At 39.5% G+C, this 26,192-nt stretch overlaps 2 protein-coding genes across 2 annotated transcripts in view; both read right to left on the minus strand.

Annotated features, from left to right (window-relative positions):
* LOC307159234 (serine protease FAM111A-like) overlaps positions 1-10,477 on the minus strand; it is a 55,513-nt gene extending 45,036 nt beyond the window's left edge. Inside the window, exon 1 of the mRNA XM_079872480.1 lies at positions 6,047-10,477. The gene's annotated coding sequence lies outside the window, so the exon portion shown is untranslated. The remainder of the gene's footprint in view (positions 1-6,046) is intronic.
* LOC307159244 (serine protease FAM111A-like) lies at positions 10,477-17,192 on the minus strand. Its single transcript, XM_079872503.1, has 4 exons — positions 16,882-17,192; positions 16,742-16,801; positions 12,112-12,168; positions 10,477-12,009 (listed from the first exon to the last, which is right to left on the minus strand). Exons 1-4 carry the CDS (start codon positions 16,948-16,950, stop codon positions 10,753-10,755), a joined length of 1,443 nt encoding a protein of 480 aa, XP_079728629.1. The 5' UTR covers positions 16,951-17,192; the 3' UTR covers positions 10,477-10,752.
* Positions 17,193-26,192: the final 9,000 nt, after the last annotated feature.

Consider the following 26,192-nt stretch of genomic DNA (forward strand, 5'->3'; position numbering starts at 1 on the left):
TTGGTATTGAGAAACGGCTAGTTAACTACGGCTCTTTGTAGTAAATGCCGCTCCATCTGAAAGCAGGTGATGGCGATTTACTACTAATCAAGGAACCGGCTTTACTGACGAGATGCGCATAACAATATCATGATTTAAATCGCCCAGCCCTATTGTAGAGCCTATTCTGTATTATCAACACAAGGAAGACAATGTAATAAAAAAATATTGTAAAAAATAATACTAATTTGTAAATCAACACGACTACTAAATGAATTCCATAAGTGCATAAGATGTATGAAGTATAAAGTTGAGTGTGAATATGGCAGAGTTATGTTATCTTATGGAAAGATAAAGTGTTGTTTCTTTGAATCTAATAAGGTTAAGAATCTTATACATCAAAAACAAATAGATGAAACATTATTTGTTAGTGAGTGTCAGCTATTACCTCTATCGTATATTAGGAAATCATACACTGATTATCTGTATCTGTATCTGTATCTCTGGCCTCTCTGGGCCAAAACTTGGTCTTTCTGCTTTTGGTATGTGTTGCATCTGTTATTGTGAATGGTGTGATGTACAGTATAATGCCTCCCGACATTCAGGCCGGAGACTCAGAACTTTGTTGATCTGTTTCTGTCTCTCCCCTTACAGGACTGAGATTCAGAACTTGTATCTGTTAAACTCTCATAGGACGAGACACTCAGAACTTTGTGTGTCTGTTGAAAAGGTACATTTATCCCTTTCCGATAAGGAGGCGATTACAATTTGGCGCTTCTCCATTCCTGTGCTGTTATTGGCTGCTTGCATCAGAGTTGTAACACAGTGTTGCTCACCCTTTTTTCCTCTGTGGAACTCATTTGCTTAATCTTCTAAAGCACACAGTTAGACAAATGTCTAAAGTTTTACAAATGCTTTTCTCACATTCCAACTGTTGTATTTCTATACCGCTGTAACCTCTAAATCATCCTAAAACATTTCCATGCTGCAATCAAATATTGCCCTTACAGTTACCTGTAGATTAAAAGATTTTAGATGTTAATTCCGGGTCCTCGGCAGTGCCTTTAACCCTCTGAGGTCGGCAAACGCGCCGGCGCGTTTTGCTGGATTTTCTCCACATTGTAGCACTATAAACTTAAATTACTCCGTCATTTATGGTCATACAGAAAAAAGAAATATAAAAAAAGAATCTGTGATATTTCTACTTTTGTATGTGTCTGTCCACTTACAATCAAATCAAAACATTGTGCTTTTGTAAAATAAAGAAAATAAACAGGGTGTGCGTTCTGCCTCTCCGTCGCGGTGAACTTTTTTTTCTTGAGCACGTCAATAAACTGAAACAAAACTCAGCGAATACTTGTCACACATTTATGAGCCATACACCTTTATAAACATTTAAGTGTGTACTTTTAAATGATCGGGTTCAAAACGAAAACAAATATTTTCTGTTTAAGTAATTTGTATAAAACCAACAAGATGTCCAGCTTCTCAAACGCTTGCTCATTACAGTTAATTTGGCCACGCCCACTCGCGCAAAAGATATTCACATGCAAATCTCCACATAGAACGCGAACGCGCTCGTTACCTCAACAACAAAACACCAAAACACTTCACTTCACTTTTCGTCGAGTTTGAAAGACGCGCCTGAGCTTACATTGGATTTAGGCTACCTCAGAAGAAGAAGAACGTAATTTGAAGACAAGAAAGATTTAAGGTAAGAAATTCTTACATGTTTGTTATTGTTGCATAAATGTCACATTGCAGTTGAACTGTTGCTAGATATATGGGGAATTTTATAATATTTAGACCCGTGTTTACTGTTAGGCCTACTGTGTTTGTGGATATCTGGTCAAACGTAGATATGTATATGGTAACCATAATGTTTTATATTTGAGCGCGATCGCGTTTGAATGTATCAGATTTTGCAGCGCGATCGCGTTTGAATGTATGATTTGAAAATTTGAAAAGCAAAACACACCAAAAGGCTTCATGTTTTTACTATTATCTCATTTCATATCATCATAACGAATGGAAACATTTGAAGTAACATCAATATATTTTTCTCTAGCTTGGTTGTTACTGAAATATTTTGGAAGATTTATACTGCTATCTATTGTTATTATTATTTTACCCAGCACTGCGCATAGCCTATGCCTACAAGGCACAACAAACCTGGTGTTCATTATTTTATATATTGTTGGAAACATTTGTGTGTGTGTGTGTGTGTGTGTGTGTGTATTCTGTGAATTTTAAAAAGCAATTTTAACCAGAAAAATCTAATATTTATTTCCAAAATCGTGCAGGCCTTTCTCTTGATATCAGTATGTTCACTTTTTTTTCAGGGCCCAGATGCCACTGAGTCCTGCCGACTTCAACATTCACATGAGTCTCTGGAACATGAACATGGTAAAGTGAAAATAAAACACCTTGGAAATGAAAGGTACAATGTTTTTAGGAATGGCACAAAGGTCTCTGTCTTTCAATAAGTGCTTTTTTGCCATTTGTTGTGTCTATTTGGATTATGTTGTGTAAATAAATCCAAACAATTTAAAAGCCATTCTTTTTTAAATCTCCTCATTTACAGTATTGTGCAAGGTTGCTCAGAATGAAAGGGGCCTGATAGCTCCTAATAGGGCCGTTAGGGGAGGTTCTTTGTCTTTCTCAGGTGAGAAAAACCATACATATTAACCAGCTCAATCCTGTTTGCCAGTATCACTATTTCACTACAACAATCATGAAATAATGCTAGGGAAAAATCACTCCGAGACTTGTTTAAAAGGTTTTATGAATCACCATCACAATATGGTTTCGTTTTACTCAAAAAGTTCAGAATAATACGAAGACAAAAATAACATAAATAAGTTCAAGTCTTCACCCGAGTTGCGGCCCAGAGAAAAAACCCACAAAGCTTTTTATACTGTTCTCGTTAAAAAGGCCTTCTTTAAGATATGGGCTGTCATTATAGTGCAGCCATTCCCTTATAAGGTAAAACATTTTGACTCTTACTGGTCCTGAGTTAACATAAGCTTGCAAAAGCACATTTTCAAATATATATTTTTCTTCTTAATAATAATAATAATAATAATGCATTTTATTTAATGGCGCCTTTCATAACACCCAAGGTCACCTCACAAGCAATGTACAGGTCACTACATAAGACGACAAAACACACAACAAACAAGCCGCATATACAGATAAAGTGCAATAAAGACTCAGTAGAACATGTTATAAAAAAGCCTGTATAAAAAGATAAGACGTGTTTTAAAAGTCAACAAGCAATCGCTACTGCGAACATCAAGGAGAAGGGAGTTCCTCGCACCTATTTTATGCCGCACACACATAAAAGCTGGTTTGGTAAGCCTTACCATTAAAACTTGTTGGGACCCCACCCTGTGCCTCTTACATTTTTCTCTGTCAGAAGCAAAAGCTGTTCAGTTTCTTTCAAAAATGCATAGGACCTCAACAACCGAAGCACTGTGAAACCACATACACCCACATAATACTGAATACAAATCAAACACTTCATCATCTATGCCGTCTATTTCATTTTCATCCATAAAACTTTTCACAAAGTTGATTAATTTCCTATTTAATCGTTCAACTTGTCTGATCACTTTTATTATCTGCTGGCAGCGACGGATCAGTCCATTCTGGGGAAGTTGAGTCTTAGCGGAAGATCTTCTCAAGCACCTTATTCTCCTTCTTCTTAGCCTTGCGAACTCTCCTTGCGTGGACTTTTTGGAGATGTTCAGCTAAAAGATTGTCCATAAAAATCTCAATCTTGTTTGTCACATTTAAAGCATGTACATTTTTTTCGACATATCTCACTTCTCAGTCAGGCTCATTCGTCACATCTAAAGCATGTAAATGGTCATTAATTTCTGGGGATTTATCAGAAGAATTCGCCATCACTTGTTCCACATTATTTACGACACAATCCATCACCAAAATACCTTTGGTTGGCAATGTTCTGAACAGATTTCTGCCACTGCTGTTGCATTCAAATGGTCCTTAAATATTTTTATGGCAGTTTAGGTCTAAACTTTAGGGATTAGTCTCAAGATGGGTGAAGGGCAGAAACTGCCTGTGTGGACCAATGAGAAATCCTGTCCTTCCTGCGCTTGAGGTGTCTGTCTAGCATCCTTATCTGATGGTGTTGGACATTTGTCGGTGCTAGTCCACCAAGATCCAATGAAATGTAGCAAACCTTTCTCCACTGTTGCAGTCAGAATGGGGTTGTGCCATAAAACTGTGCCCTGGAACGTTCTGTGCCACCATCACAGAGCTGTTTCAGAGGAAAATATCTAAATGTAGCCTACCTGTTGCAGGTTATTTTGAGTTTAATCAAATGAAAATTTAATCAATTTTGTTGTATTTAGTTTAAGGTGCCACCTAACTTACACTCTTCAAACTTTATCACCAGTGGGGCTCAATAATTAACTTAATGTAATGCTGTAAGAATATAGTGATGATTTCCATGCATCTTCATGTTTCTGAGTAGTAATTACCTTTTTGTGGATGTGCTTTTTATTTTCAGTTGTGATGTATTGATGTTATTAATATGTATTTTTATACTTGCTTTTTGTGAATGTGACACATTTTAAATGTGCTATTTCTTATTCAGAAACTGAAGTAAGCCTGATGGATCTTGTGTCACTGAAACGTTGCAAATAAATTTCAGATTGTGCAGTTTTATTAATGTGTGGGACTCTTTCACCCCAAAATCAAAATAAATCATACACTAAATGACTAATGTTTCGACGCCCATGCGTCTTCTTCAGAGTCAATCGTCGTTTTGACTCTGAAGAAGACGCGTCGAAATGTTAGTCATTTTGTACCAATAAAAAATATTTAAAACGTTTTGTGCTCCGGTCCTGCTCCTTGGTCCTAGCTAGACCTTGGGTTTCCTTTTTTTTATTTTTGTGCCCTGTTCCGTGAGCACCAACCAGGCTGAAGCGCAAGTGACTCCTTTCAAGTACTAGTATCTATTTAATAGGTACTTGTATCTAATGACTTAGTACTAGTATTTATTGAATATATACTAATATCTAGTAATAGGTACTAGTATCTAAAAAATAAGTACTAGTACCTAATGAATAACTACTAGTATCTAATAAATACCTACTAGTCACAATTGGAATATAGGCTATACTAGTCAGAACTGAATAGTTGATATCTGGATGACAGATCCCCATAGAAGTCAATGGCAAAAATTTAAAATTTGTTACTAGTAACAAAATAATAGTTACTCACTCTTGAAATAAGTACTAGTATCTAATAATAAGTACTAGTACCTAGAAAAAGCACTAGTAGCTAATGAATAAGTACCAGTACTTAATGGAATAGATAGCCTACTAGTATCTAAAAAATAAGTAGCCTACTAGTAGCATGAAAATAGAGACTAGTCGGTTTAAATGATTAAATGTTAAAACGGCTTGCCATAATAGCACACTTCACAAGATATCACAGCTGGATTCGATTAAATCTGCAAGGTTTGTGAAATTAAATGTTTATTAGATATTCAGATATTTGTTTAAATGATGTAGATGCGCATTTGCTGAATGTTGATGGTAAATGTTACAAATGTTACAAATAATATAAAAGCAAACACTTTACTTCTTTGTTTACCAGTTCTGTCTAACAAAGTATAAGATATGACTGACAGAGATCGTGAACTAATGAAGACTAACGAGAATGTGAGTGAGCACTGTATGATCAGGCGCTTGTGTTCTCAGCGCCACCCGTCAAAATAAAAGTCTCACTTCCAACACATCGGCCAATCAGAAAAACTTATCGGCCGATGCCGATATTTTAAAGGGGGGGGTGAAATGCTCATTTTCACTCAATCTCCTGTTAATCTTGAGTACCTATAGAGTAGTATTGCATCCTTCATATCTCCAAAAAGTCTTTAGTTTTATTATATTTATAAAAGAAAGATAGTCTGTACCGAGTCTTTCCGGAAAAAAACGAGCGGCTAAAGGCGGGCCGTGTGGGCGGAGCTAAAGCTGTGCTTACCCACCGAGCTAACAACAACACACAGAGACATTTGTTCAACAGTTTTACTCACCACCCGGTTCCAACGCACGACCGCGAACCTTTATCATTGTGACTGCTCGATCCTTAAGCATTAGACGATCTGCAAATCCGTCGATCTGGGCTTTGTTTATAAAACAATCATCGTCGAAATGCAGGGAACAAACAGTCTTGCACAACCTCCGTTGATGCTCTGGAAAAACAAACTCCATCCACAGGTCCCTTAACGCTGGGTTCTTTGGGAATCTGTGCAGGGTTGTCTTGCCCTGGCAACCAAAAACCCACTTCTTTGGTGACATTGACTTCCCTGAAGCCGAGCACGCGCCCGCGGAGAAGTGCCCTTAGGACCCGTATAAGGAAATTCCACTACATCTGACGTCACACATGCCCATACTCGAAAGAAAACTTTCCGAACTTGTGACAAACCGGAAGGAGCATTTTTGGAACAGAAATACTCCTTCAAACGTACAATTTAATTTTTGAAACTTTGTCCATGTTTAGCATGGGAATCCAACTCTTTAACAGTGTAAAAAACTCAGTATGCATGAAATAGCATTTCACCCCCCCTTTAAAAAGGGCAAATATCGGCCTTGGCGATATATCAGTCGACCACTAATTATTATTGCTATTGTAAGGCTGCTGCCAGTATGTCTGGCCGACCCCTTGATGGAACAAAAGGTCCCCCTGGACATTAACACTTGAACTATCTCCTGCATATGTAACAGGGATTTCGAGGTGCAGCACACCGTGCAGTTCACACTCCACACACACTGTCTCCCCCTCATCCCCCCTCCTCCTCACCTGAAATACACTGAAAACCTATGCAATGTAAAGTATGTACAAGAAGTATCTATGCATGTTTGATATCATTTAAAGTGTCTCAGTGCGCCTGGTAAAATGGTCTCATTCTCCCAACCATAATGAAAAGCTAAAAGAAGTTATAAAATATGAGAAAGTGATGTGTCCCTTAAAGGTGTTTCCCTCCCCCAGATCCTCCATTCAGACTGTACCTCCTGTATGTAAAACAAGAACCTATTCAAATACAAATTCTGATCTCACAGTGTGAATCCCTGAATAGGGAGCCAAAATCTAATTATAATGACAGACCCCACCATTTGGTAAGAACAATGAATTATCTGGGTATATAAGGAAAAGGTGCAGAAAGTTCGAGGAGTCTGTAGGTTGACTGCCCACACAAACCGTTGTGTGTAATTTTCGTTGCCAGGTAATAATTTCTACAAATTCCTCGATTCCGGAATTGTTGTTCTGTTATGATTAACTGATGATTTTATTCTTGCGAATTGGATTTGAATTATTGCTTCATTACCTGGTCAATAAATTGTAAACGTTTGATTTTATTCTGACTGACTCTGAGATTGTTTCTACCCTTATAGATTATAGGATTCGTATATTTCCACAAGTTTGCGCCAGACATTAGTGACGACTAATACTGGATAACAGATTCAAGTGTACTTGAATGAGGGGAGCGAGTTAATTTCCGTCCAGAATCAGCTAATGCTTTTTGATCAACCTGGATTCGGGTGCGCTCCATAACCTCTGTTCTCTTTTAATGTTCTTTTAGATAAGTGTACGTGGATATCCCACGGGCTTGACTAAACCAAAGCCATTTTAAGAAAAGTAAGTTGATCGGCTAACGTCTTTTAATGGTGGTCTTGACCTCTACTAATTGAAACGATTGAATTAAGTTCCTGAGGTGGCATTCAAGGGGGCTATTTAAGTGTCTGTTATTTTGTACGTGTGAATACGGCGAATCTCAAACATTTAGCCAATTACCTCTGTTTTGTTAAGCCAGACTGGCGAGATTGTGTCGTGCATCCGAAGGACTGCTGAGCGATATAGTTTCCGAATCTAGATGGGTAAACTATAATCAGAGTTAAAAGAATAATCAGATATTCGTTCACATTTAATGATGCACAGATATCATTAAAACCTTTTTCATTTATGGAGTCAGATGAAACGAGCTATTGCATGTGAGAAAATATATTGCATTTAATCTTGTTGTGTTGCGTAAAAGGAAAGACAGTAACGCGCAGAGAAACCTTCCCCGTATTATTGGAGACCTCCATTGGACCAATAGACGGGCTTACACTATATATTATTATTATATTTGTTCCACACAAACGTCCTGTTTTAATCGAAAATACAGGTCAGAAAAATGCACTTATCAAGCCTTTTGATGGGATATTTATTGTAATTTAATATGAGAAATACAAATGAAGATCATTGATTTACAATGTTAAAACAAAATATTAAATGTTCATTTTAATTGTGATTGCATTTTCCAGAATCAACAAACTGACAAAACATGAACAAAACCCACAAACAAAATAATGAAAATAATTAAATTTTTGAGTTGATGACACGAAAATGTAATTTTAAATAAAATTTTATTGTAGGTCTGTATTGTTGTCTTATTAATGAGGCTTTCTGATTGATTAAATTGGCATACTGTATATATAATTCAAAGAAAAAATAATGAAAATTTTAACATGATCCATTACAGCAAAACATAAATACAAAATCAATGTAAAACCAGTGTAAATATAAGGAATAAATTAGTGATTTATATTGAGTATATGAATATATGAATACACAAGTAAGAATAATAATGTAAAGGAAATACATTAAAGAATGGAATATAACACAACTGTATCTTTGCTCTCTGCCAAATGAACAATGTTCACTGTTCTACAACCCATAATGAGTTAGACAAATATTAGATTTTTAAGGCTTTGCAGTAATTTCCCCGCAAAGAAATTAGTACATAGAGGTTTCAAGACTCTTAATCAACTTCCATCTCATCTCCCTGATTCTGTTGATAGGCTTCTAGGATATTGACGATCTCATTCCTGCCTCTTATCCTTGTCTGTGCTCTGATCATATCCAGGATGGGCTGCATGGGATAGGCATATTCTATAATATTCCTAGCTCTACCTCTTTCTCCTGGGTACACATATCCACCAGTGTGCAAACCAATCAGTTTGCAGTGTTCATCAAAAACTGGAGAGCCAGAAGATCCGTGAAAGAAGCAAGAGTTATAAGTAATCTGGTTCTCATAAATGTCCCATCTATCTTCCAAACTCCTCCGTGTAATCATTTGAATGAAATCACGATTCTCAGATACGTGTCTAATATCAGCCTCTAACAGATTATCAGTGATAACACCGTAATCTGTTCTCTTAATCCCTCCATCTGGATGTCCCACAATGCAGATCCCACATCCGCTGCTAGGAAGGGGGCCAGGACTAAAACTACAGAGCAACTCAGGACGACCTGTGATTTCATCAACAGCATCCAGTTCAAGAAGAGCAAAGTCAAGATGATTTAACTGATTAGACATGAAACAATAAGCAGCAATTAGGGTTGGGCGGTATTACGGTAATATCGGATACCGCGGGATCTTAAAATAGCACCGGTATCAGTTTCAATACCGTCATTACCGGCACTTATATATAGCATATAATATATATAATTTATTTATTGCCTAAAAAATGCTTATGTGTGGTTGCAGTTTGGCAATATTTCTGGTTCCAACCGAATGAGAAGGGAGAGGCGGTAAATACTGACGAGGCAATTTGTAAATTGTTCCATAAAAAGGTGACCGCGAGAGATGTAAACACCTCTAACCTAATGTCGCATCTCCGAAACTACCACCCACTCACTGCTGCCAGGATGCATTTTGTTCTCGAGTTCATTAAATAAGCGCATTAAGTTTCGTATTTGTTAAAATATTATTATGTTATTTTTTCCATCTTTCTTGATTATGAAAAGTGAACAGCACAAATAAGATGGGATGCATCGGGAGTCAGACGATTTGACCACTTCAATAAATTTAGTTTTGTAAAAGGCCTCTTTAAAACGAATTTCGTTTTGTATAAATTGTATCTTAATTTTAATACATTTTTCATCAACCAATTGCCTATATATTTAATATAATCATGACATGATGGGCGATGGCATGCCGCGGTCACTTGCATTGAAATCTCATAAATTAACCGAAACTTGGAGATGGCGATCGTCAATTTCTTTAAACAAAACAATTCAAAACGAAAAGAAATATAGGGTAGCCTACTCTCTGATTAATCCATGATGTGCATTTCTCTCTATGGCGTTCACAGAGATGGCGATCGTCAATTTCTCAAAACGAAAAGACAAAGGCCACTCTGATTATTTAATCCATGATGTGCATTTCTCTCTAGGCGCGTTCATACGGAGATGTGATCATCAATTTCAGCAAACGAAACCATACAAACCGAAAAGAAATAGACTAGCCTACTCTCTGTAATCCATGATGTGCATTTCTCTCTATCGTTCACTATGGAGATGGTGATCGTCAATTTCTTTAAACGAAACAATTCAAAACGAAAAGAAATATAGTCTGATTAATCAATGATGTGCATTTCTCTCTATATGCGCGCTCACTACAGAGATGGCGATCGTCAACTTCCACCTTTGCAGAAAAGCTTTATTAATAAAAATCAAATGGACACGCGTCACCGGATTACAAAGGCACTTCTTGCTTGTTGCACGCACACAGTATTATGTTGAATAATGGTGGGCTCGGGCTCATAATAACAGTTAATGCCGTCGACCGGACTCAGACACAACGTGCACGGCTTGATTTGTTTTTTTTTGCCCGATCTGGCATTCAGTTTCTGAACTGTGTAGGCACAAACCAACAGTTTGGTGACGCCGTCTGAGCCCATTATGTCATAATTTTTAATTAGTCACGGTAATACCGTATACCCCGGTAAAATAGGGAGGGGGTTTGACGGTATCAAAATTCGAATACCGCCCAAGCCTAGCAGCAATCTGTTTCTTGAATGGCACCACGGTCACATTTGAGTCCAGACGTTCAAAATCAAATACAGCTACTATGTTCCTTGTGGACAAAATCCTGTCTGGAGACTCGAGAAATTCCCTAACAACATGTGCGTTAGTGAGAATAAATGGCCCAAAGAGTAGGAACCCGGTTCCTCTGGCGAATCCATCCACTCGAATCTGACACACCGAGTCATAGGATCTCATGAGGTGCTTTATTTTATACACCTCAGAGAAACTCTCAATACTTTTATCATATTCTTCACTGAAGAATTTTTGTAACAGAAAGTTGTTTATCAGATTCTTCTGCTGTATAACCTTGTCCAGTGAATCTTTCAAATGATAAAGCATAATTTTCAGAATATTTTCAGAGTCTGGAATAATTGTCCATTTAGTTAAGAGACTAGTGGACTCTGTGTTTTTGGTGGTTTGTTTTTGTTCAGAACTGATGGGATGCAGGTCTGGGTCTTTTTTTTCTGATTTAGTGTTTGAAGCTACATTAGATTCAATCTCGACTTTAATTTGTTTTGTTTGGCTATCATCAGGCCGTCTGGCACCAATCGCAATTATCTGAAATATATTTTTATCAAGATGCTCAACAGAGCTGGATATTTCATACCTTGATTGTTGACCCTTTTTTGCTCTACCCTTAAACTCCAGAGAGAGGACACAGTGTTTCTGGAATATTTTATCAATGAATCGTCCATCACGCTTAAGAGCAGTTTCGACTTCCTCGTCTTTGAATGCATAAACACAAACATAATCAGCTTTTTTCCGCAGTTCGTTGTTTTTCATTACGTACATCACTTTCTCCCCTCCTGTTGTTTTGACTTTAAAGGTGACTATATCTGTCCTGGGGAGTGGAAAAGTGTCATGTTTCTGTTGATCTGTAGAAGGATTTCCTTTTATGAAGCTTATTATTAAGCTCTCATCTTTTTCAATAAGACAGCAGGGGAAATCTGTCTTCACAGCAGCTCCGTCAGCTCTTTGGATGACCATTTCTTTTTTTGTGTTTCTTACATTCTTGTTTGTCCTGAAAGTGTTGCTTGTGTTGAGAGCATCAAGCACAGTCATGGACATATTACACACCACACAAAATCGCTTCATTTCAGAACTGAAACAAAACTGGAAACTGTGGTTTTGCTTTTCTGCTCCCTGTTAAATTCAGAAAACAATGTACAAACAAACATTCAAGTAAATACCACTGAAGAAACCTTTGTCATCAAATTATGAATTATTATATGTGAGGTGATGTACCTGTTGCAGATGTTTTGAGGGTCCCTCTTTAGTTTCTAATGAAGGAGCCATTGTTTCCTGGTAAAATGTCAACAGTAATGTTAATACAGGTCAGATTAGTGTTTTTTTTTTTGTTGTTATACAGTTTTTAATTTGTTTCATTTCAACTGTATTTTTTTATTTTATTTCTACAATACAATTCTACAATACAATTTTTACAATGATAGTTTCCCTGTTCAAATATTTTATTTAGGTTAAAACGCTGTGAAACAACAATTAGAGTCTCGGTAATACAAACCTAATTAATGAACTGATATTGCATATTGCATGGTTTTGGAAGTGTGTGCATCCCAGCTGAACACAGAATGACTTTTTTGGGTCCTGGACATTGAAGGTTCAACACCTGTGAACACCTGTAGCCGTATTAACAAAACATTTTATCTTTCCACTAAGAGTTCTCCTAAATAGCAGGAAAAGTTCTTAGTTAAGAGTTTCCTCTTAAAACCTATTCACAAAGCTGATGAGACCAACTTTTACTAAGGAATAGAGAGAAGTCTTAGGCTGCGTTCCAGTCCAAAATTGTCATGTTCTTCACTCGCTAACTTCCCTCCGTATCGTTCACTCGGATGTACGTCATTGCTTACGTTGCATGAGTGGCCACTACTGGCGGAAACTGCGGTGGGCTGAATTGGAACGTCCTAAGCCCTTGATCACTTGGAATCAGCTATGGAGTTGATTTATTATTTTTATTTTTTTCCCTTTAAAAGGTCCCGTTCTATGTGATCCCATGTTTCAAACTTTAGTTAGTGTGTAATGTTGTTGTTAGAGTATAAATAATATCTGTAAAATTATAAAGCTCAAAGTTCAATGCCAAGCGAGATATTTTATTTAACAGAAGTTGACTACAAAAAACGGCTGGATTGGACTACACCCCTCTACTTCCTTCTTTAATGATGTCACTAGAACCGTAACCTCCGCCCACAGGAACACAGGCGTATTGATGGCGAAATGTCAACAGACGTGGTTGATGTTTATCTATAATCGGATACCGCAAAAGTTTAATTCGAAGTTGTTAGTTTGCTCTGTCCATTTCACCACGGACTGTTTTTCTAACCTGGGATAATATCAAGCAGGCTTCTCTCAGCGTTTCATACTGACGAAGGGGGCAATTTCAACTATATTCCAGCAAGCGGTAAGTAGTGATTTAATATGGAAGTAGCGATCACTCTTCACATCGTTCGTTTCTCTTAGTAGGATGAAAATAATCTTACTTAAACTGTGATTAATATACAGAAAGCGATCAAAGAACAATCCCTTTCCAATCGGCCAAGCTGTGACACACAGCGCGAGTTTATATGGACACTTGCCAAAACTCGTTATGAAATCAATGACGCTGTTACACTGCACAACGAAGCTCTTACTGTATTTATATACCTCATGTTTGCATTGGTGAAATCATTAGTGAGAGTGCAGAAACTGCGTTGCAATGATAAGATCTTTCACGCGATCAACAGACTGTCATCTGCTCAGTGCTCATCACTGCAACCTTTTATGTGATGGGAATAGATCTAAATCCTTAAAAAACTTCTCACGATTCGTTAATCCAGATAGCTGTAATAGTAAAAACGTATAATAGCTGTAATAGTAAAAGTTTTCCAGATAGTTCCACATGTAATGCCAGATATTTCATATGCAAGCATGTCAGCCAATCACAGCAGAGGGCGTTTACACTGAAGTCTCACAGCAGACACGCCCCTTCAAACAGAGTGTTCAAACCAGGGAATGAAATCAGGCTAGGAAATATGCCTTTTATTTCTAAATTATAACAATTTTTGATCTAAAAAACATACTAACATTATAAGGGCACCCCTGGAAACATTATTAAATAATAAAAATAATCCATGGAATGGGACCTTTAAGAATTTGTTTAATGCAGCATCCAAATGTATATAGGTGTGTTTGGGTTATTTTAAATTAAAAAAATATATATAATTAATATATCATAGAGTTGTTTGTTGTGGTTACGCCACAATCGTACTGCAATGATACATGTAGGTGTCTGAAGTGTACATATGAAGTAGACTCGCTCCCTCTGTCAAAAATCGAGGGAACGAGGGTCTGTCCATATAAACTTCCCTCGTCCACTTCACGAAGTGGAAAGCACTTCAAAATGGCGGCAGGCCATTCCCCCGAGAGGAAGTGCTTAGGAAAGTTCGCAAGTGCGTATCCAAAAGTGGACTGGAACGCAGCCTTAATCTAAGAGAAAGGGCGGGGTTGACCTCATTGCTATGGATGATGTCAATACGCTTACTAACAGTGATTGGCTGATGGGGAGGAGTCTCTGTCTGTGATTTAATCATAGAAATATTGTAAAATGAGGTATCATGTTGTCATATTCAAATAAAGATTTAAAATACAAAATATTGCCATATTAAAATAAAGGTTTTAAAATAAAAAATGATGTTATATTCAGATTTTAGGCTGTAGGCTAAGGGCCCTATATACACCTGGCGTGATGCAAGTGTTTTTTGCTAGTTTCAGGCCAACGCAGTTATCATTTTCACGTCCTGTGCCACGTTGTTTAAATAGCAAACGCATTTGCGCCCATGGGCGTTCTGGTCTGAAAACGAGGTGTGCTCTGGTGCATTGTTGGCACGTTGCTATTTTGAGGCAACTGAAATAGACTGCGCCATTGACCAACTGAAACCTGGTCTAAAGTCAATGGCATAGTATTTTTTTGTTAAAAGCGCAACGCACGTAAGCGGTTTATTACACGCACAGGGACGCGCAGCAGCACACAAACTAGCCAAATATTAAAATTAAAAGGATTACAATGTAAAATATTATTATTGTGTACATAAATAATGATCTTGTGGAATCCGGCTTGTCTCGTAGATGGTCTGCTTGCAAGCTTTAACCTCGCGCACGAGCAGATCCGAACAATCCTTTTAAACAACCATTATTTTTGCGCTCTATAAGAGTGGTGCAGGTATGACATCATTTTATAGGCCAAAACGCGGAAGCGAGTTAGTAAGTTAGCATTTTAGCACTTCCGGTTCCATTGTCCCGAAAGTCAATGGGTACTTCTCAATATCCCTCCTCGTCTCCTCTCTCCTCCGTCCTCCATCCTATGACCCGGAAACCGATCGAGCACAGCCATCTTGAAGGACATCTCAATTCTCTAACTGCACCGCGAGGAGGCGAGGATCGAGGAGTGAGGAGGCTTCCTGAGGAGTCATGAGCGAGGATACACAGGTGTATCCTATGCGGAAGTGTTTTATCGACTAAAACCATAGACTGTAAAGACTAAAACGTGACGCACGAATAAATTCTCCTCCCCCTTCACATCGGTCACAATAATTTTGATTTATACTTTACCTTTGCAGTTTATATAAACCACACATCTCACAAATTTCAACAGGGTATCTTGCTTTATTAATATTTATTATGAATTTCTTAAATAAACAAACTTCAACAACATAAGGGCAGATCCTCTGAGCGCTGCTGATGACGCTGTGAAGTGATGCTCGAGTGATCAAGTATTCCAATGTATAAAAAAAGCTTTCATTCGATTCCTCCGTCCTCGCGTCTTTTCCTTGCAGCCTTTCCTCTCATCCTACAGGGGGTGGAGCTGAGACGCGAGGAAAGGAAGCGAGGAAAGGAAACGAGGATGCACAAATAAGAATTGAGAAGCACCCAATGTTTTTTTTGTTTTGGTTAAATGGCTGAAATAAGGTCTGTGGTGAACACAAGCTCAAGAAACTTTCAGGTTTTATTCCATAACATAATACATCAATATTATCCCACTCAAGATTTTTTTGAAGCTGTTACATGTCTTGAAAATGCGGTCGCTAACAAGTGGCTAGATGGGACTACAGAGGCTGACGAGGAGATTAAATGTCATCACGCCGAAAAGTTAAGCTCAGTCCTCTTTTACAGCATCTTTATGCTTATAATTGTGCTCTTTTAAACTATTCTAACTCAAATTTTCTGGGAAAATGTTTTTTATAAAAACTGAAAGAGTTGTCTGAAGCTTATGGTGAAGTTGAATTTGTGGGACAGTGGTGTAGTTTCTATCTTAAGCTTTTTACTTCTGGTGACTGCATTTAGGCTTCAAAATTCATAAAAGTTGTGTTCATCTGTGATAATTACCTTGATGGACAAAACATTACATCATAAGTTACGAAAATGACGTTGGTCTAACGTCGTTAGAATAAAGACACCGACATAACATCTAATCTGACCACAGATACAAATCAGACCAATGCGTTTTTCTCAGGCACGTCTTTCTGTGACAGAAGCGTCCACAACTTTCACGAACGTCTTTCAAAATAAAAGTCTCACATTAAAAAAACATAAAATTACATTTGTTGTTGTTGTTTCTTTGACTGCACACTCTGCGACCCACTCAAAACGGTCTTGTGATCTTTTTTCCTTTATTTGTTGTGGCTTTAAGAATTTCAGAAAACTTTAATATGGTGACATGGATTTAGCTACTGATAGCATTTTTAGTAAAGTAATTGGTGATTTTATATTAGAATATTGATAAATATCAGGCACTGTAATTAGTAATTTATGTTTTGGAGGCATAAAACACTATAAAACAATCACCAAATATCATGAACATTGTCATTATCATGAATCACCTTACCTGAACTTTGTCAGCTTGGGACGTCTTCCCAGGATCGCGGCCTCTGGCAGTCTGCTTTTTCTATAGAGAAAACATTTCCAATTAAAACCAAACCTAAACCCAATGTCTAAGCAGAGAGAATGAGAAAGATAGTCACCCACACGACTCTGTTGAAAGGAGCTCAGAAGGTCCATCTGCTTCAGTTTTCTCTTTGGTGGTGCTCTAGGCATGTTTTGGCCTTTCTGTGTATCTTTGAACAATTACAAGCTGCGATCAGAATAATATTTTTTTATTTCAACAAATGTGTCCTTAAAACTATTTATATACTATACTAAAACTATTTAAAAACAGCCCAGAGAGTGGCAGGACTGGAGCAAATACGGTACAGCAAGGCTAGGCAGAATATGACACAGCAGGGAAAGACAGGAGCACGGATACATCCACAAAGGGGAAACGACCACAACAAACTGGCTCAGGACAGAGAACACAGAGAGATTAAATAGGAGAGGAAACAAGGAGGGTAATGAGGAAGCAGGTAAGGAAAATGAACCAATAATCAGTTAACAAGAGGGCGGGACTAAGATGAGAGACTGTGGAAGAGCCATAGGGAAGAGCTCAGGGCCGGCTCAACTGCCGCTCTTGGCAAAACACGATCGGCCGCGCCCCACTACACAAATAAACACGATCTTTAACAGAAAATCATATGCAAAATTCACAAACCAAACAAACATGACAGAAGCTATGTGCTCACACAAACACATAAGACAAGACAGAAGAGCACATGAAAAATAAACTTTCATCCACCATGGGCTCAAACAGAAATCAAGACATAAAGAAATGTAGCCTACGGAGCATGGCTCTCAGGACCCCAACACCGAAACTGAACCAAGACAGAAGTATCAGGAGGATCCTAGATCAAGGTCCTATGTTTATCACAGTGGTTCCTCAACCCTTTTGACTCTTAGGCTAAAACAGTATAATTCTGCCAAAGAACAACAACAACAAAAAAATCTACGATGTAATGTGTAACAGAGTTAGAATTGTATTTTGTTTTAATGTGAATCCTGAATTCAGCAGCAGGTATTAATTTCATGTTGAAATAGTGCCCTCATGTGGTTTGTTTGGGAGCTGCAGAAAAAAATAGGTGGAATGCACGCTGTTGGTACTTATATTCATGCTCCGTCTCATTTTGGTAATATTTTTGTGATTATAACGCAAAATGAGTATCGATTTTGAGTATTTTGTGTTTATGATTTGGTTTAGCCAAAGTTTTAACCATTTAATCCGAGCAGTAACGTATATTTTATTAGTTATGGCCTTTTGTGAACTTCTGTCCGACAGTGCTCTCGTTAGCAAGGCTGTTAATTTTATCTTATATTTTATTTAAATGTCTAATGTCTGCAGCAAAACACCACATAGGATTATGGAGTCAATATAATGCCACATACGCATCAAACATCTGTGATACACTGAGAATTTAACCAAAGATATTCTAGTTCTCATTTAACTTGTTTTTACTCTAACATCATAAAAATTTTTGGCAATTAAATACTTTTAGAAATCATAAAATATTACCTATCGCCACATATACTTGCATGAATGAACAACTGTCTATATCTCTAAACAGATGGGACACTGTCCCTCATCCTACAACATCAAGAAAAGACAAATGATGAAATATGACATGGCAAGTAAAAACTCACTCTGTAATTTGTTTCATCAATGTGTTGCTCATCTTGATCTTATACAATGATTGGCATAGAAGCAATATTGTGCAAAAACGATAGTTCTGGGGCCGAATTCATAAAACATCTTAAGCGCGTCAGTCCTAAATGTAGGACTCCTAAAAATATCTTTATACGAGTATGTCTTTAATCCACATACCAAGATCGCATGCAAGTTACCCGGATTATAAACAAATTTAATAAGCACAATTAAGCTTAATATTTTATTTTCTGTATATTACACCTTCACAGAAAATCTAGCAGTTAGGGGTGAATTTAGGGGTGGGGTGGCAGTGGTGACAGCAACTATTTTTAGTTCATCATCATCACCATCAGTAAACTGAAATAACAAAACTGGGTATATATTCTGCCTAATACTAAAGTTAATTGAAAATATGTAGACAGTTGCAATTGTGTGCTATTGTATAAATACCTCATCATCAGCTGATTCTGTGCCATCACAGGACTGGACATGCATGTATAAAACTTGCAATGGCATTGCTGTTTTACATGTCCGACACTCCACCTCTGGCATCTTCGCAAACTCCTCTGCTGAAAATGGAAGAGGATCAAGACATAACTCATCTTGAAGAGGGACCATGTAGAGTGCCGTTCTTCCAGTGGTTGATGCCATTTTGATAAGGCTGCCAGTATAGCCCTCTGAGTCTGGAGGGACAAGGGTAAGGCTCCTTCTTCCACTGCCACCTGTCAATTCAAACACACATTTCAAGTATTAGTGGTCCCTTACAGTTTAATAAGGCTTATATCTGTAAAGTGGAAGCTAAAAAAAACAATTAGTAATGACCAGTGCCCGAGTTGTACCCATACTCGATCACTTCCCTGTGCAATATTAAAAAAGAATAACTTCTTCTAACAAGGTATGTATAAATGTGAAAGCTTTGGGATGCAAAGAGAAAATGTGTTATTGTAACCCTGTGTATATAACACCACTCAAATATCACTTGTACAGTTTGCACTAAAACAGTTGTGTTTGGCTCTTCACATGCTTGTGTCTGCTATGGTATTTAATATAGTGCACTTGGTGCATTATAAAGTAGCCACCCTCCAGCAAGTGATCTCATTTTTGGAAATTCAGCTTCAAGTAGATTGCATAACTACAGAAAACAAAACAGGACAAGGGTTTGCAAACAAGAGCAAAAAAATAGTACACACAGAAATGTAATGTAAATACATATGAAATATGAATCATTAAATTAGGATTGTTTCAGAATCATAAAAAAATGGATGCAACATTACAAATCCTAATATAAGATTGCAATTCATGGAAATATGACATCTGACACTGTCAATTTTGGGCTAGGTGCCCTTACATCGAAATGGCCACAAAGTTGTATAAATGTTTTACAATACTACCGTGAAATTATACTTACTTAAAGGGATAGTTCACTTTGAAATTAATTTTTTATATGTTTAGCTTACCTCAAGGGCATCCAAGGGCGTCTTTGTTTCCGCAGTAGTTTCAATTTTGATATTTTTAGGTCAAACCGTTCTTGTCTGTCAGTCATGTAATGCAGGTCTGTGGTCACTGTCTCAAAACACAAGCACAGAGTCCAAATTAAAACAATTCCCCATCGTCCAAATGAAACAATTCCCCATCATAAGTACACATTGATGGCCTAAGACACGAAACGAGCGGTTTGTGTGAGAAAACGAACAGTATTTATATCGTTGTTATCTCTTGAAAACAGCACACGTCCAAATGATCTGACGGCGCGGGCAGGTATAGATATATACATAGATGTCGCCTTGGCTACGGTTTCGTTCCAATGAACTGCAGTAGCGAAGGCGACATCTAGTGTATACATGTATAACCGCACGCGGGCGGGTATAGATGTATACACTAGATGTTGCTTGGCTACGGTTTCGTTCCAATGAACTGCAGTAGCCAAGGCGACATCTATGTATATATCTATACCCGCCCACGCCGTCAGATCATTTGGACGTGTGCTGTTTTCAAGAGATAACAACGATATAAATACTGTTCGTTTTCTCACACAAACCGCTCGTTTCGTGTCTTAGGCCATCAATGTGTACTTATGATGGGGAATTGTTTCATTTGGACGATGGGGAATTGTTTCATTTGGACTTCTCTGTGCATGCTCTTTCAAGATAGTGACCACAGACCTGCATTACATGACTGACAGACAAGAACGGTTTGACCTAAAAATATCAAAATTGAAACTACTGCGGAAACAAAGACACCTACATCTTGGATGCCCTTGAGGTAAGCTAAAACATATCAAAAATTAATTTCAAAGTGAACTATCCCTTTAAGAATGGTCCATGTTGGAAGAAATCGTAAAAATATGTTTTCCCAGGCCTGTCTGGAGTAGTTTTAACTCTTCGGAAGACGAGGGTGAATAATCAGTCATTTTACTTAAAAGGTATATCTGAAATGTAAATGGCTTCCAAGCTGTTGCTTTTAGTTGTATTTGAGGCTTTGCTGTTTTCTTTTTCTTTTTGAACATTCCAGGAAATGCTCTAGAAAACAATAAAACATTAGGAGAGGGTGCTGATAACCTGGTCATATCCTGCTCTACTCTTGAAGAAACAGCAGGAGAAGGCTGCTGTTGTTGCTGCTGTTGACCCTGACCCGGCTGATAAAAAACAGGAGAAGGCTACTGCTGACCCTGAGCTGCCTGAATCTGACCCAGGCTTTGGGTCACAGGTCCGTAGCCAGACTATTGAAAGGGGGGGTTCTTTTTTTCAAAAAGTGGACCTTTTTGCAGTTTTTCTCCTCCTTTTGTATTTATGGCCGGATTAACAATTTCCTGTGCCCTGGGCATCAAGAGTAAGGCCCCGGCATAGTTAGGGGTGTTCGGGGGCATGCTCCCCCGAGAAAATTTGGATCTACATATGTGCAATTTAGGACTTTTGAAGGCCAAAAAATTATAAGAAATAGGCTAGCTTTAAAACCTTGTCATTAGATTATTTGTCAATACCTGCTCTCTCCTCATCTTCATATTTCTTTTTCTCTCAGTCTTCTTATCCTGGCCTATTTCTTCCCTTCCTAAAGCTCGAACTTAGTCTTTTCATTTTCGTCTAGGCTCAACTGATATTTATATGTTTTATGAATCATTTTCTTAGACAAGTTAATTTACTCAATGCTAAAGCTGTAGCCTAATTCAGTATTGACATTAGGAACTTTCTCGAAGCTTTGGAATTTGAAAACGTCTGTTTTTAAATGTTAAAAGTAATTTTAAATCATACAAATTATAGTCTACGTTTACTGCAGAGGGTGGAATTGGCAGACGTTCCCTGGCTTAAAGCAACAACATGGAACTTTTCCTCTGCGGTCGCCCTACAGGTTGGAAGCGGAATTGTCCATTACCGCTGTCGTAAAATGATTTACGGTTACTGTCAACGCATTCTCATCCCCAAATCGTCACTTTCAAACATTCTTCAATAGAGCATCACAGTCCCGCCCACAGCCGGTGCCGGAAGTAAAAATTCAATACAATTTCTCCATTGACAGTTGGGGTATAAGCCATAAAAACGTAACCATACATGGTAGACTTAAAACCAGCTACGGCTGTACTAAGCGATTGTATATGCTCATATAACCGCCAAAAGTTAATGGGGCACTAACCTTGTTTTGAGATAAATGCCTTTTATTCGCGATGTCTTGGAGAAGTACTTCATTACCCACAATCCTAAACAATCCCACAGTGATGCATCTGATTGGTGGAGCTCGTGTAAACCCCGCGAAAGTTCGTGAAGACTCAAGATAAATAGAAAAAAAAACTAAAACTGTTGCGTTTTTTTTGCACGGTATCACTGATGTGACATTTGAACCGAGGAGTCTTCATATATGGTATGAGTCATATCAAGCATTTTATGATGCCACTGTCAAAACAATATTTAGCTTAGGCATACCCAGAGCCATAGAGAGCTCTTCATGCATTTACTGAACATTTGTGTAATAATTCATGGCAAGTTAATAAACTTAATATGATGCACTTTCTGGTTTGCTGACCTTCACTTTTTAATTTTCACTTGTTGTTATTAAGAAAATACATTAAATGTTATTAAAATTAAGGATGAACTATAACTTCATGAATAAAATGAGCATGGACCACAAGTGGGAAATTGTTGAGGCATTTGTCAGCAACCTGCCCGTGGGCCGCTGAAACTGATGAGCAGAACGCCGCGCGGACTGCCAGATCTGCACCCGTGAGCCGCGGACCGCCAGCCATGCTTTCCAGTCTATTTACACAATTACTACTGAAAGAACTGCTATAAACGGCACAAGAAAAAGTTCGCGTGGCTGTCGTCAGACTTTAAAGTCGCTCTAAAGGCTCTTTCGCGGTTGTGGCTTCAGTCGACTTCAGTGAGGCGCGGTGGTTTATGGGATGAGTAGTTCCTTCGCTCGGAAATGAAAATATGTACACAGTCTTGTACCTTTGACTTTTTTTGGATTTTCTCGCCGTTTTTTCACTCGAAATGATATGTTGTATGCCTATGAGTTCAGCCGTAGCTGGTTATCCTCAGACATGCTCTAAAACTCGTTAGATACGGATTTTCGAAAACGTCAATGGGAAAAATGAATGGGCAATTTACTTCCGGCACCGAAGCGCTCTCGGGCTGTGGGCGGGACTGTGATGCTCTATATCCGACGCACAAAGCACCCTTAGCGTCAATATGAGACGCTTCGGTTATGGGTAGGTTTAGGTCTGTGGTAGGGTTATGCGTCTCATATGGATGCGTCTCGTCTCAAAAAGGGTGCTTTGTGCGTCAGATATTGAAGAAATTTTGAAAGCGTCAGTATATGGGTCATTCCTGGGATTCGGTAATATTTCAGTCCCCTGAATTTTTGAAAGTGGTGGTTCACCAAAATGAAATGTTAAAAACTTTTCACAATACATTGGTATGTCCTTTATAATGAATACAAATAATTATTGCATTTAAATAATTTTTATCATTAAAAAAAATCTTATTTCTGTCTTACAGCAAGCATTTTGTCATGTCCCTGAGGTTCTTCGCTGAATTTGTACTTGGAAAATAATTAATACAATGTGCACAGTGTCTATAATTTTTGGCAATAATGCAAGCATTTATTTGTGTTCTTTGCTTTTGAAAAGAAAAACTTTTAAAAAATGCAAGATATTTGATAAAAAACAACTTATAAAGCTACGTCCCTCAGTCTAAACTCAACCCCGTCACGCCAACCATTCTCCGCCCATAATAATTTAGACTCCACCCATATGTGACACCATTCACAGGAAGTTGCATCATTCAGCTCTCTTCAACAGCATGGTGCAGAAGAAGGTGAGTGATATCACAGTTTTTATTCATTTTTTGAGGTGTATTATAGTCAGGGAGGGTACTGTCAAGCTTAACAACTCAACCCCATCACATACAATTAAGATGGAAAATTATGACTTTTCACAATTTTATTTTAATCCATAAAAATCTAAAATATACTTATTTCATTGGCTGCCATGTGGCCCACTCTTCTACACCACATTAAAAGCAGTGGCCATTTTGAGCAAAAAAACTCAACCCCATCACATATGTCATTGTTTCGGGGTGGTAAACTTTGTGACAGGGTTGAGTTATTCACTTAATTTAATCAGTGATTTCAATTTAAAAATGTAATTTCAGTAAATATATTATTACCAAAATCATAACCCATATTCCCCTCCTTGAACTGCCACCTTACCGTGGTGGAGGGGTTTGAGAACCTGAAGAACCTTAGGAGCTATGTTGTCTGGGGCTATATGCCCCTGGTAGGGTCTCCCAAGACAAACAGGTTCTAGGTGACGGGTCAGACTAAGAGCGGTTCAAAAACCCTTTATGATGGCATTAAATCCAAGGACCGTGACGTCGCACGGCATGGCGCAGCCGGGGCCCCACCCTGGAGCCAGGCCCGGGGTTGGGGCTTGTATGCGAGCGCCTGGTGGTCGGGCATTCCCCCATGGGGTCCGGCCGGGCTCAGCCCGAAGGAGCGACGTGGGGCCGCCCTCCCGTGGACCCACCACCTGCAGGAGGGAACGTAAGGGGCTGGTGCTTAATGGATCGGGCGGCAGTTGAAGGCGAGGGCCTCAACAACTCGATCCCTGGACACGGAATCTAGCTCTAGGGACATGGAACGTCACCTCTCTGGCGGGGAAGGAGCCTGAGATTGTGCGTGAGGTTCAGAGATTCCGACTAGAGATAGTTGGGATCACCTCCACGCACAGCTTGGGCTCTGGAACCACACTCCTTGAGAGAGGATGGACTCTTCACCACTCTGGAGTTGCCCATGGTGAGAGGCGGCAGGCTGGTGTGGATTTGCTTATAGACCCCCAGCTCAGCCGTCATGTGTTGGAGTTCAACCCGGTGAACGAGAGGGCCTGTGCCTTCGGGTCAGGGATAGGTCTCTTACTATCGTGTGCGCCTATGGGCCAAACGGCAGTGTAGAGTACCCGGCCTTCTTGGGGTGCTGGAAAGTGCTCCGACTGGGGACTCCGTCGTTCTACTGGGGGACTTCAACGCCCACGTGGGCAGCGACAGTGACACCTGGAGGGGCATGATTGGGAGGAACTGCCCCCCGAATGGTGTTCTGTTATTGGACTTCTGTGCTAGTTACAGCTTGTCCATAACGAACACCATGTTCAAGCATAAGGGTGTCCATTAGTGCACGTCACCAGGACACCCTAGGCCGGAGGTCAATGATCGACTTTGTGGTCGTTTCATCTGACCTCCGGCCGTATGTCTTGGACACTCGGGTGAAGAGAGGGGCGGAGCTGTCAACTGATCACCACCTGGTGGTGAGTTGGATCCGATGGCGGGGGAGGAAGCTGGACAGACTTGGCAGACCCAAACGTACTGTGATCGTCTGTTGGGAACGCTTGGCCGAATCCCCTGTCAGAGAGATCTTCAACTTCCACCTCCGGCAGAGCTTCGACCAGATCCCGAGGGAGTCTGGAGATATTGAGTCTGAGTGGACCATGTTCTCCACCTCCATTGTCAACGCGGCCATTCGGAGCTGTGCCCGTAAGGTCTCCTGTGCCTGTCGAGGCGGCAATCCCCAAACCCGGTGGTGGACACTGGAAGTAAGGGATGCCGTCAAGCTGAAGAAGGAGTCCTATCGGGCCTGGCAGGCTTGTGGGACTCCTGAGGCAGCTGACGGGTACCGGCAGGCCAAGCGGACTGCAGCCCGGGTGGTTGTGGAGGCAAAAAATCGGGCCTGGGAGGAGTTCGGTGAGGCCATGGAGAAGGACTATCGGTCGGCCTCGAAGAGATTCTGGCAAACCATCCGGCGCCTCAGGAGGGGGAAGCAGTGCCCTACCAATGCTGTTTACAGTGGAGGTGGGCAGCTGTTGACCTCAACTGGGAATATCATCGGACGGTGGAAGGAATACTTCGAGGATCTCCTCAATCCCGCCGGGTTCATGGGAGTTTGCCCAACCAATCCACATGTGCTTTGCTTTGTATTTGGAGAAGGCATGCGACTGTGTCCCTCGCGGCATCTTGTGGAGGGTGCTCTGGGAGTATGGGGTTCGGGCGCCCTTTGCTAAGGGCTATCCGGTCCCTGTACGACCGGAGCAGGAGCTTGGTTTGCATTGCCGGCAGCAAGTCAGACTTGTTCCCGGTGCATGTTGGACTCCGGCAGGGCTGCCCTTTGTCACCAGTTCTGTTCAGAATTTTTATGGACATAATTTCTAGGCGCAGCCAGGGGCCAGAGGGTGTCAGGTTTGGGGACCACGCGATTTCATCTCTGCTCTTTGCGGATGATGTTGTCG

The sequence above is a fragment of the Squalius cephalus genome, assembly GCF_949319135.1.
Source record: "Squalius cephalus genome assembly, chromosome: 5".
NCBI classification, from domain to species: Eukaryota; Metazoa; Chordata; class Actinopteri; order Cypriniformes; family Leuciscidae; genus Squalius; species Squalius cephalus.

What these genes read in the sequence shown, in the direction of transcription:
- LOC307159244 (XM_079872503.1), bottom strand. Translation starts at nt 16,950, where the DNA reads ATGCCTAGAGCACCACCAAAGAGAAAACTGAAGCAGATGGACCTTCTG. An exon ending in CCCAAGCTGACAAAGTTCAG is followed by an intron (nt 12,169 to 16,741) that starts GTAAGGTGATTC and finishes ACATTTTACCAG; the next exon opens with GAAACAATGGCTCCTTCATT. An exon ending in CCTCAAAACATCTGCAACAG is followed by an intron (nt 12,010 to 12,111) that starts GTACATCACCTC and finishes TGAATTTAACAG; the next exon opens with GGAGCAGAAAAGCAAAACCA.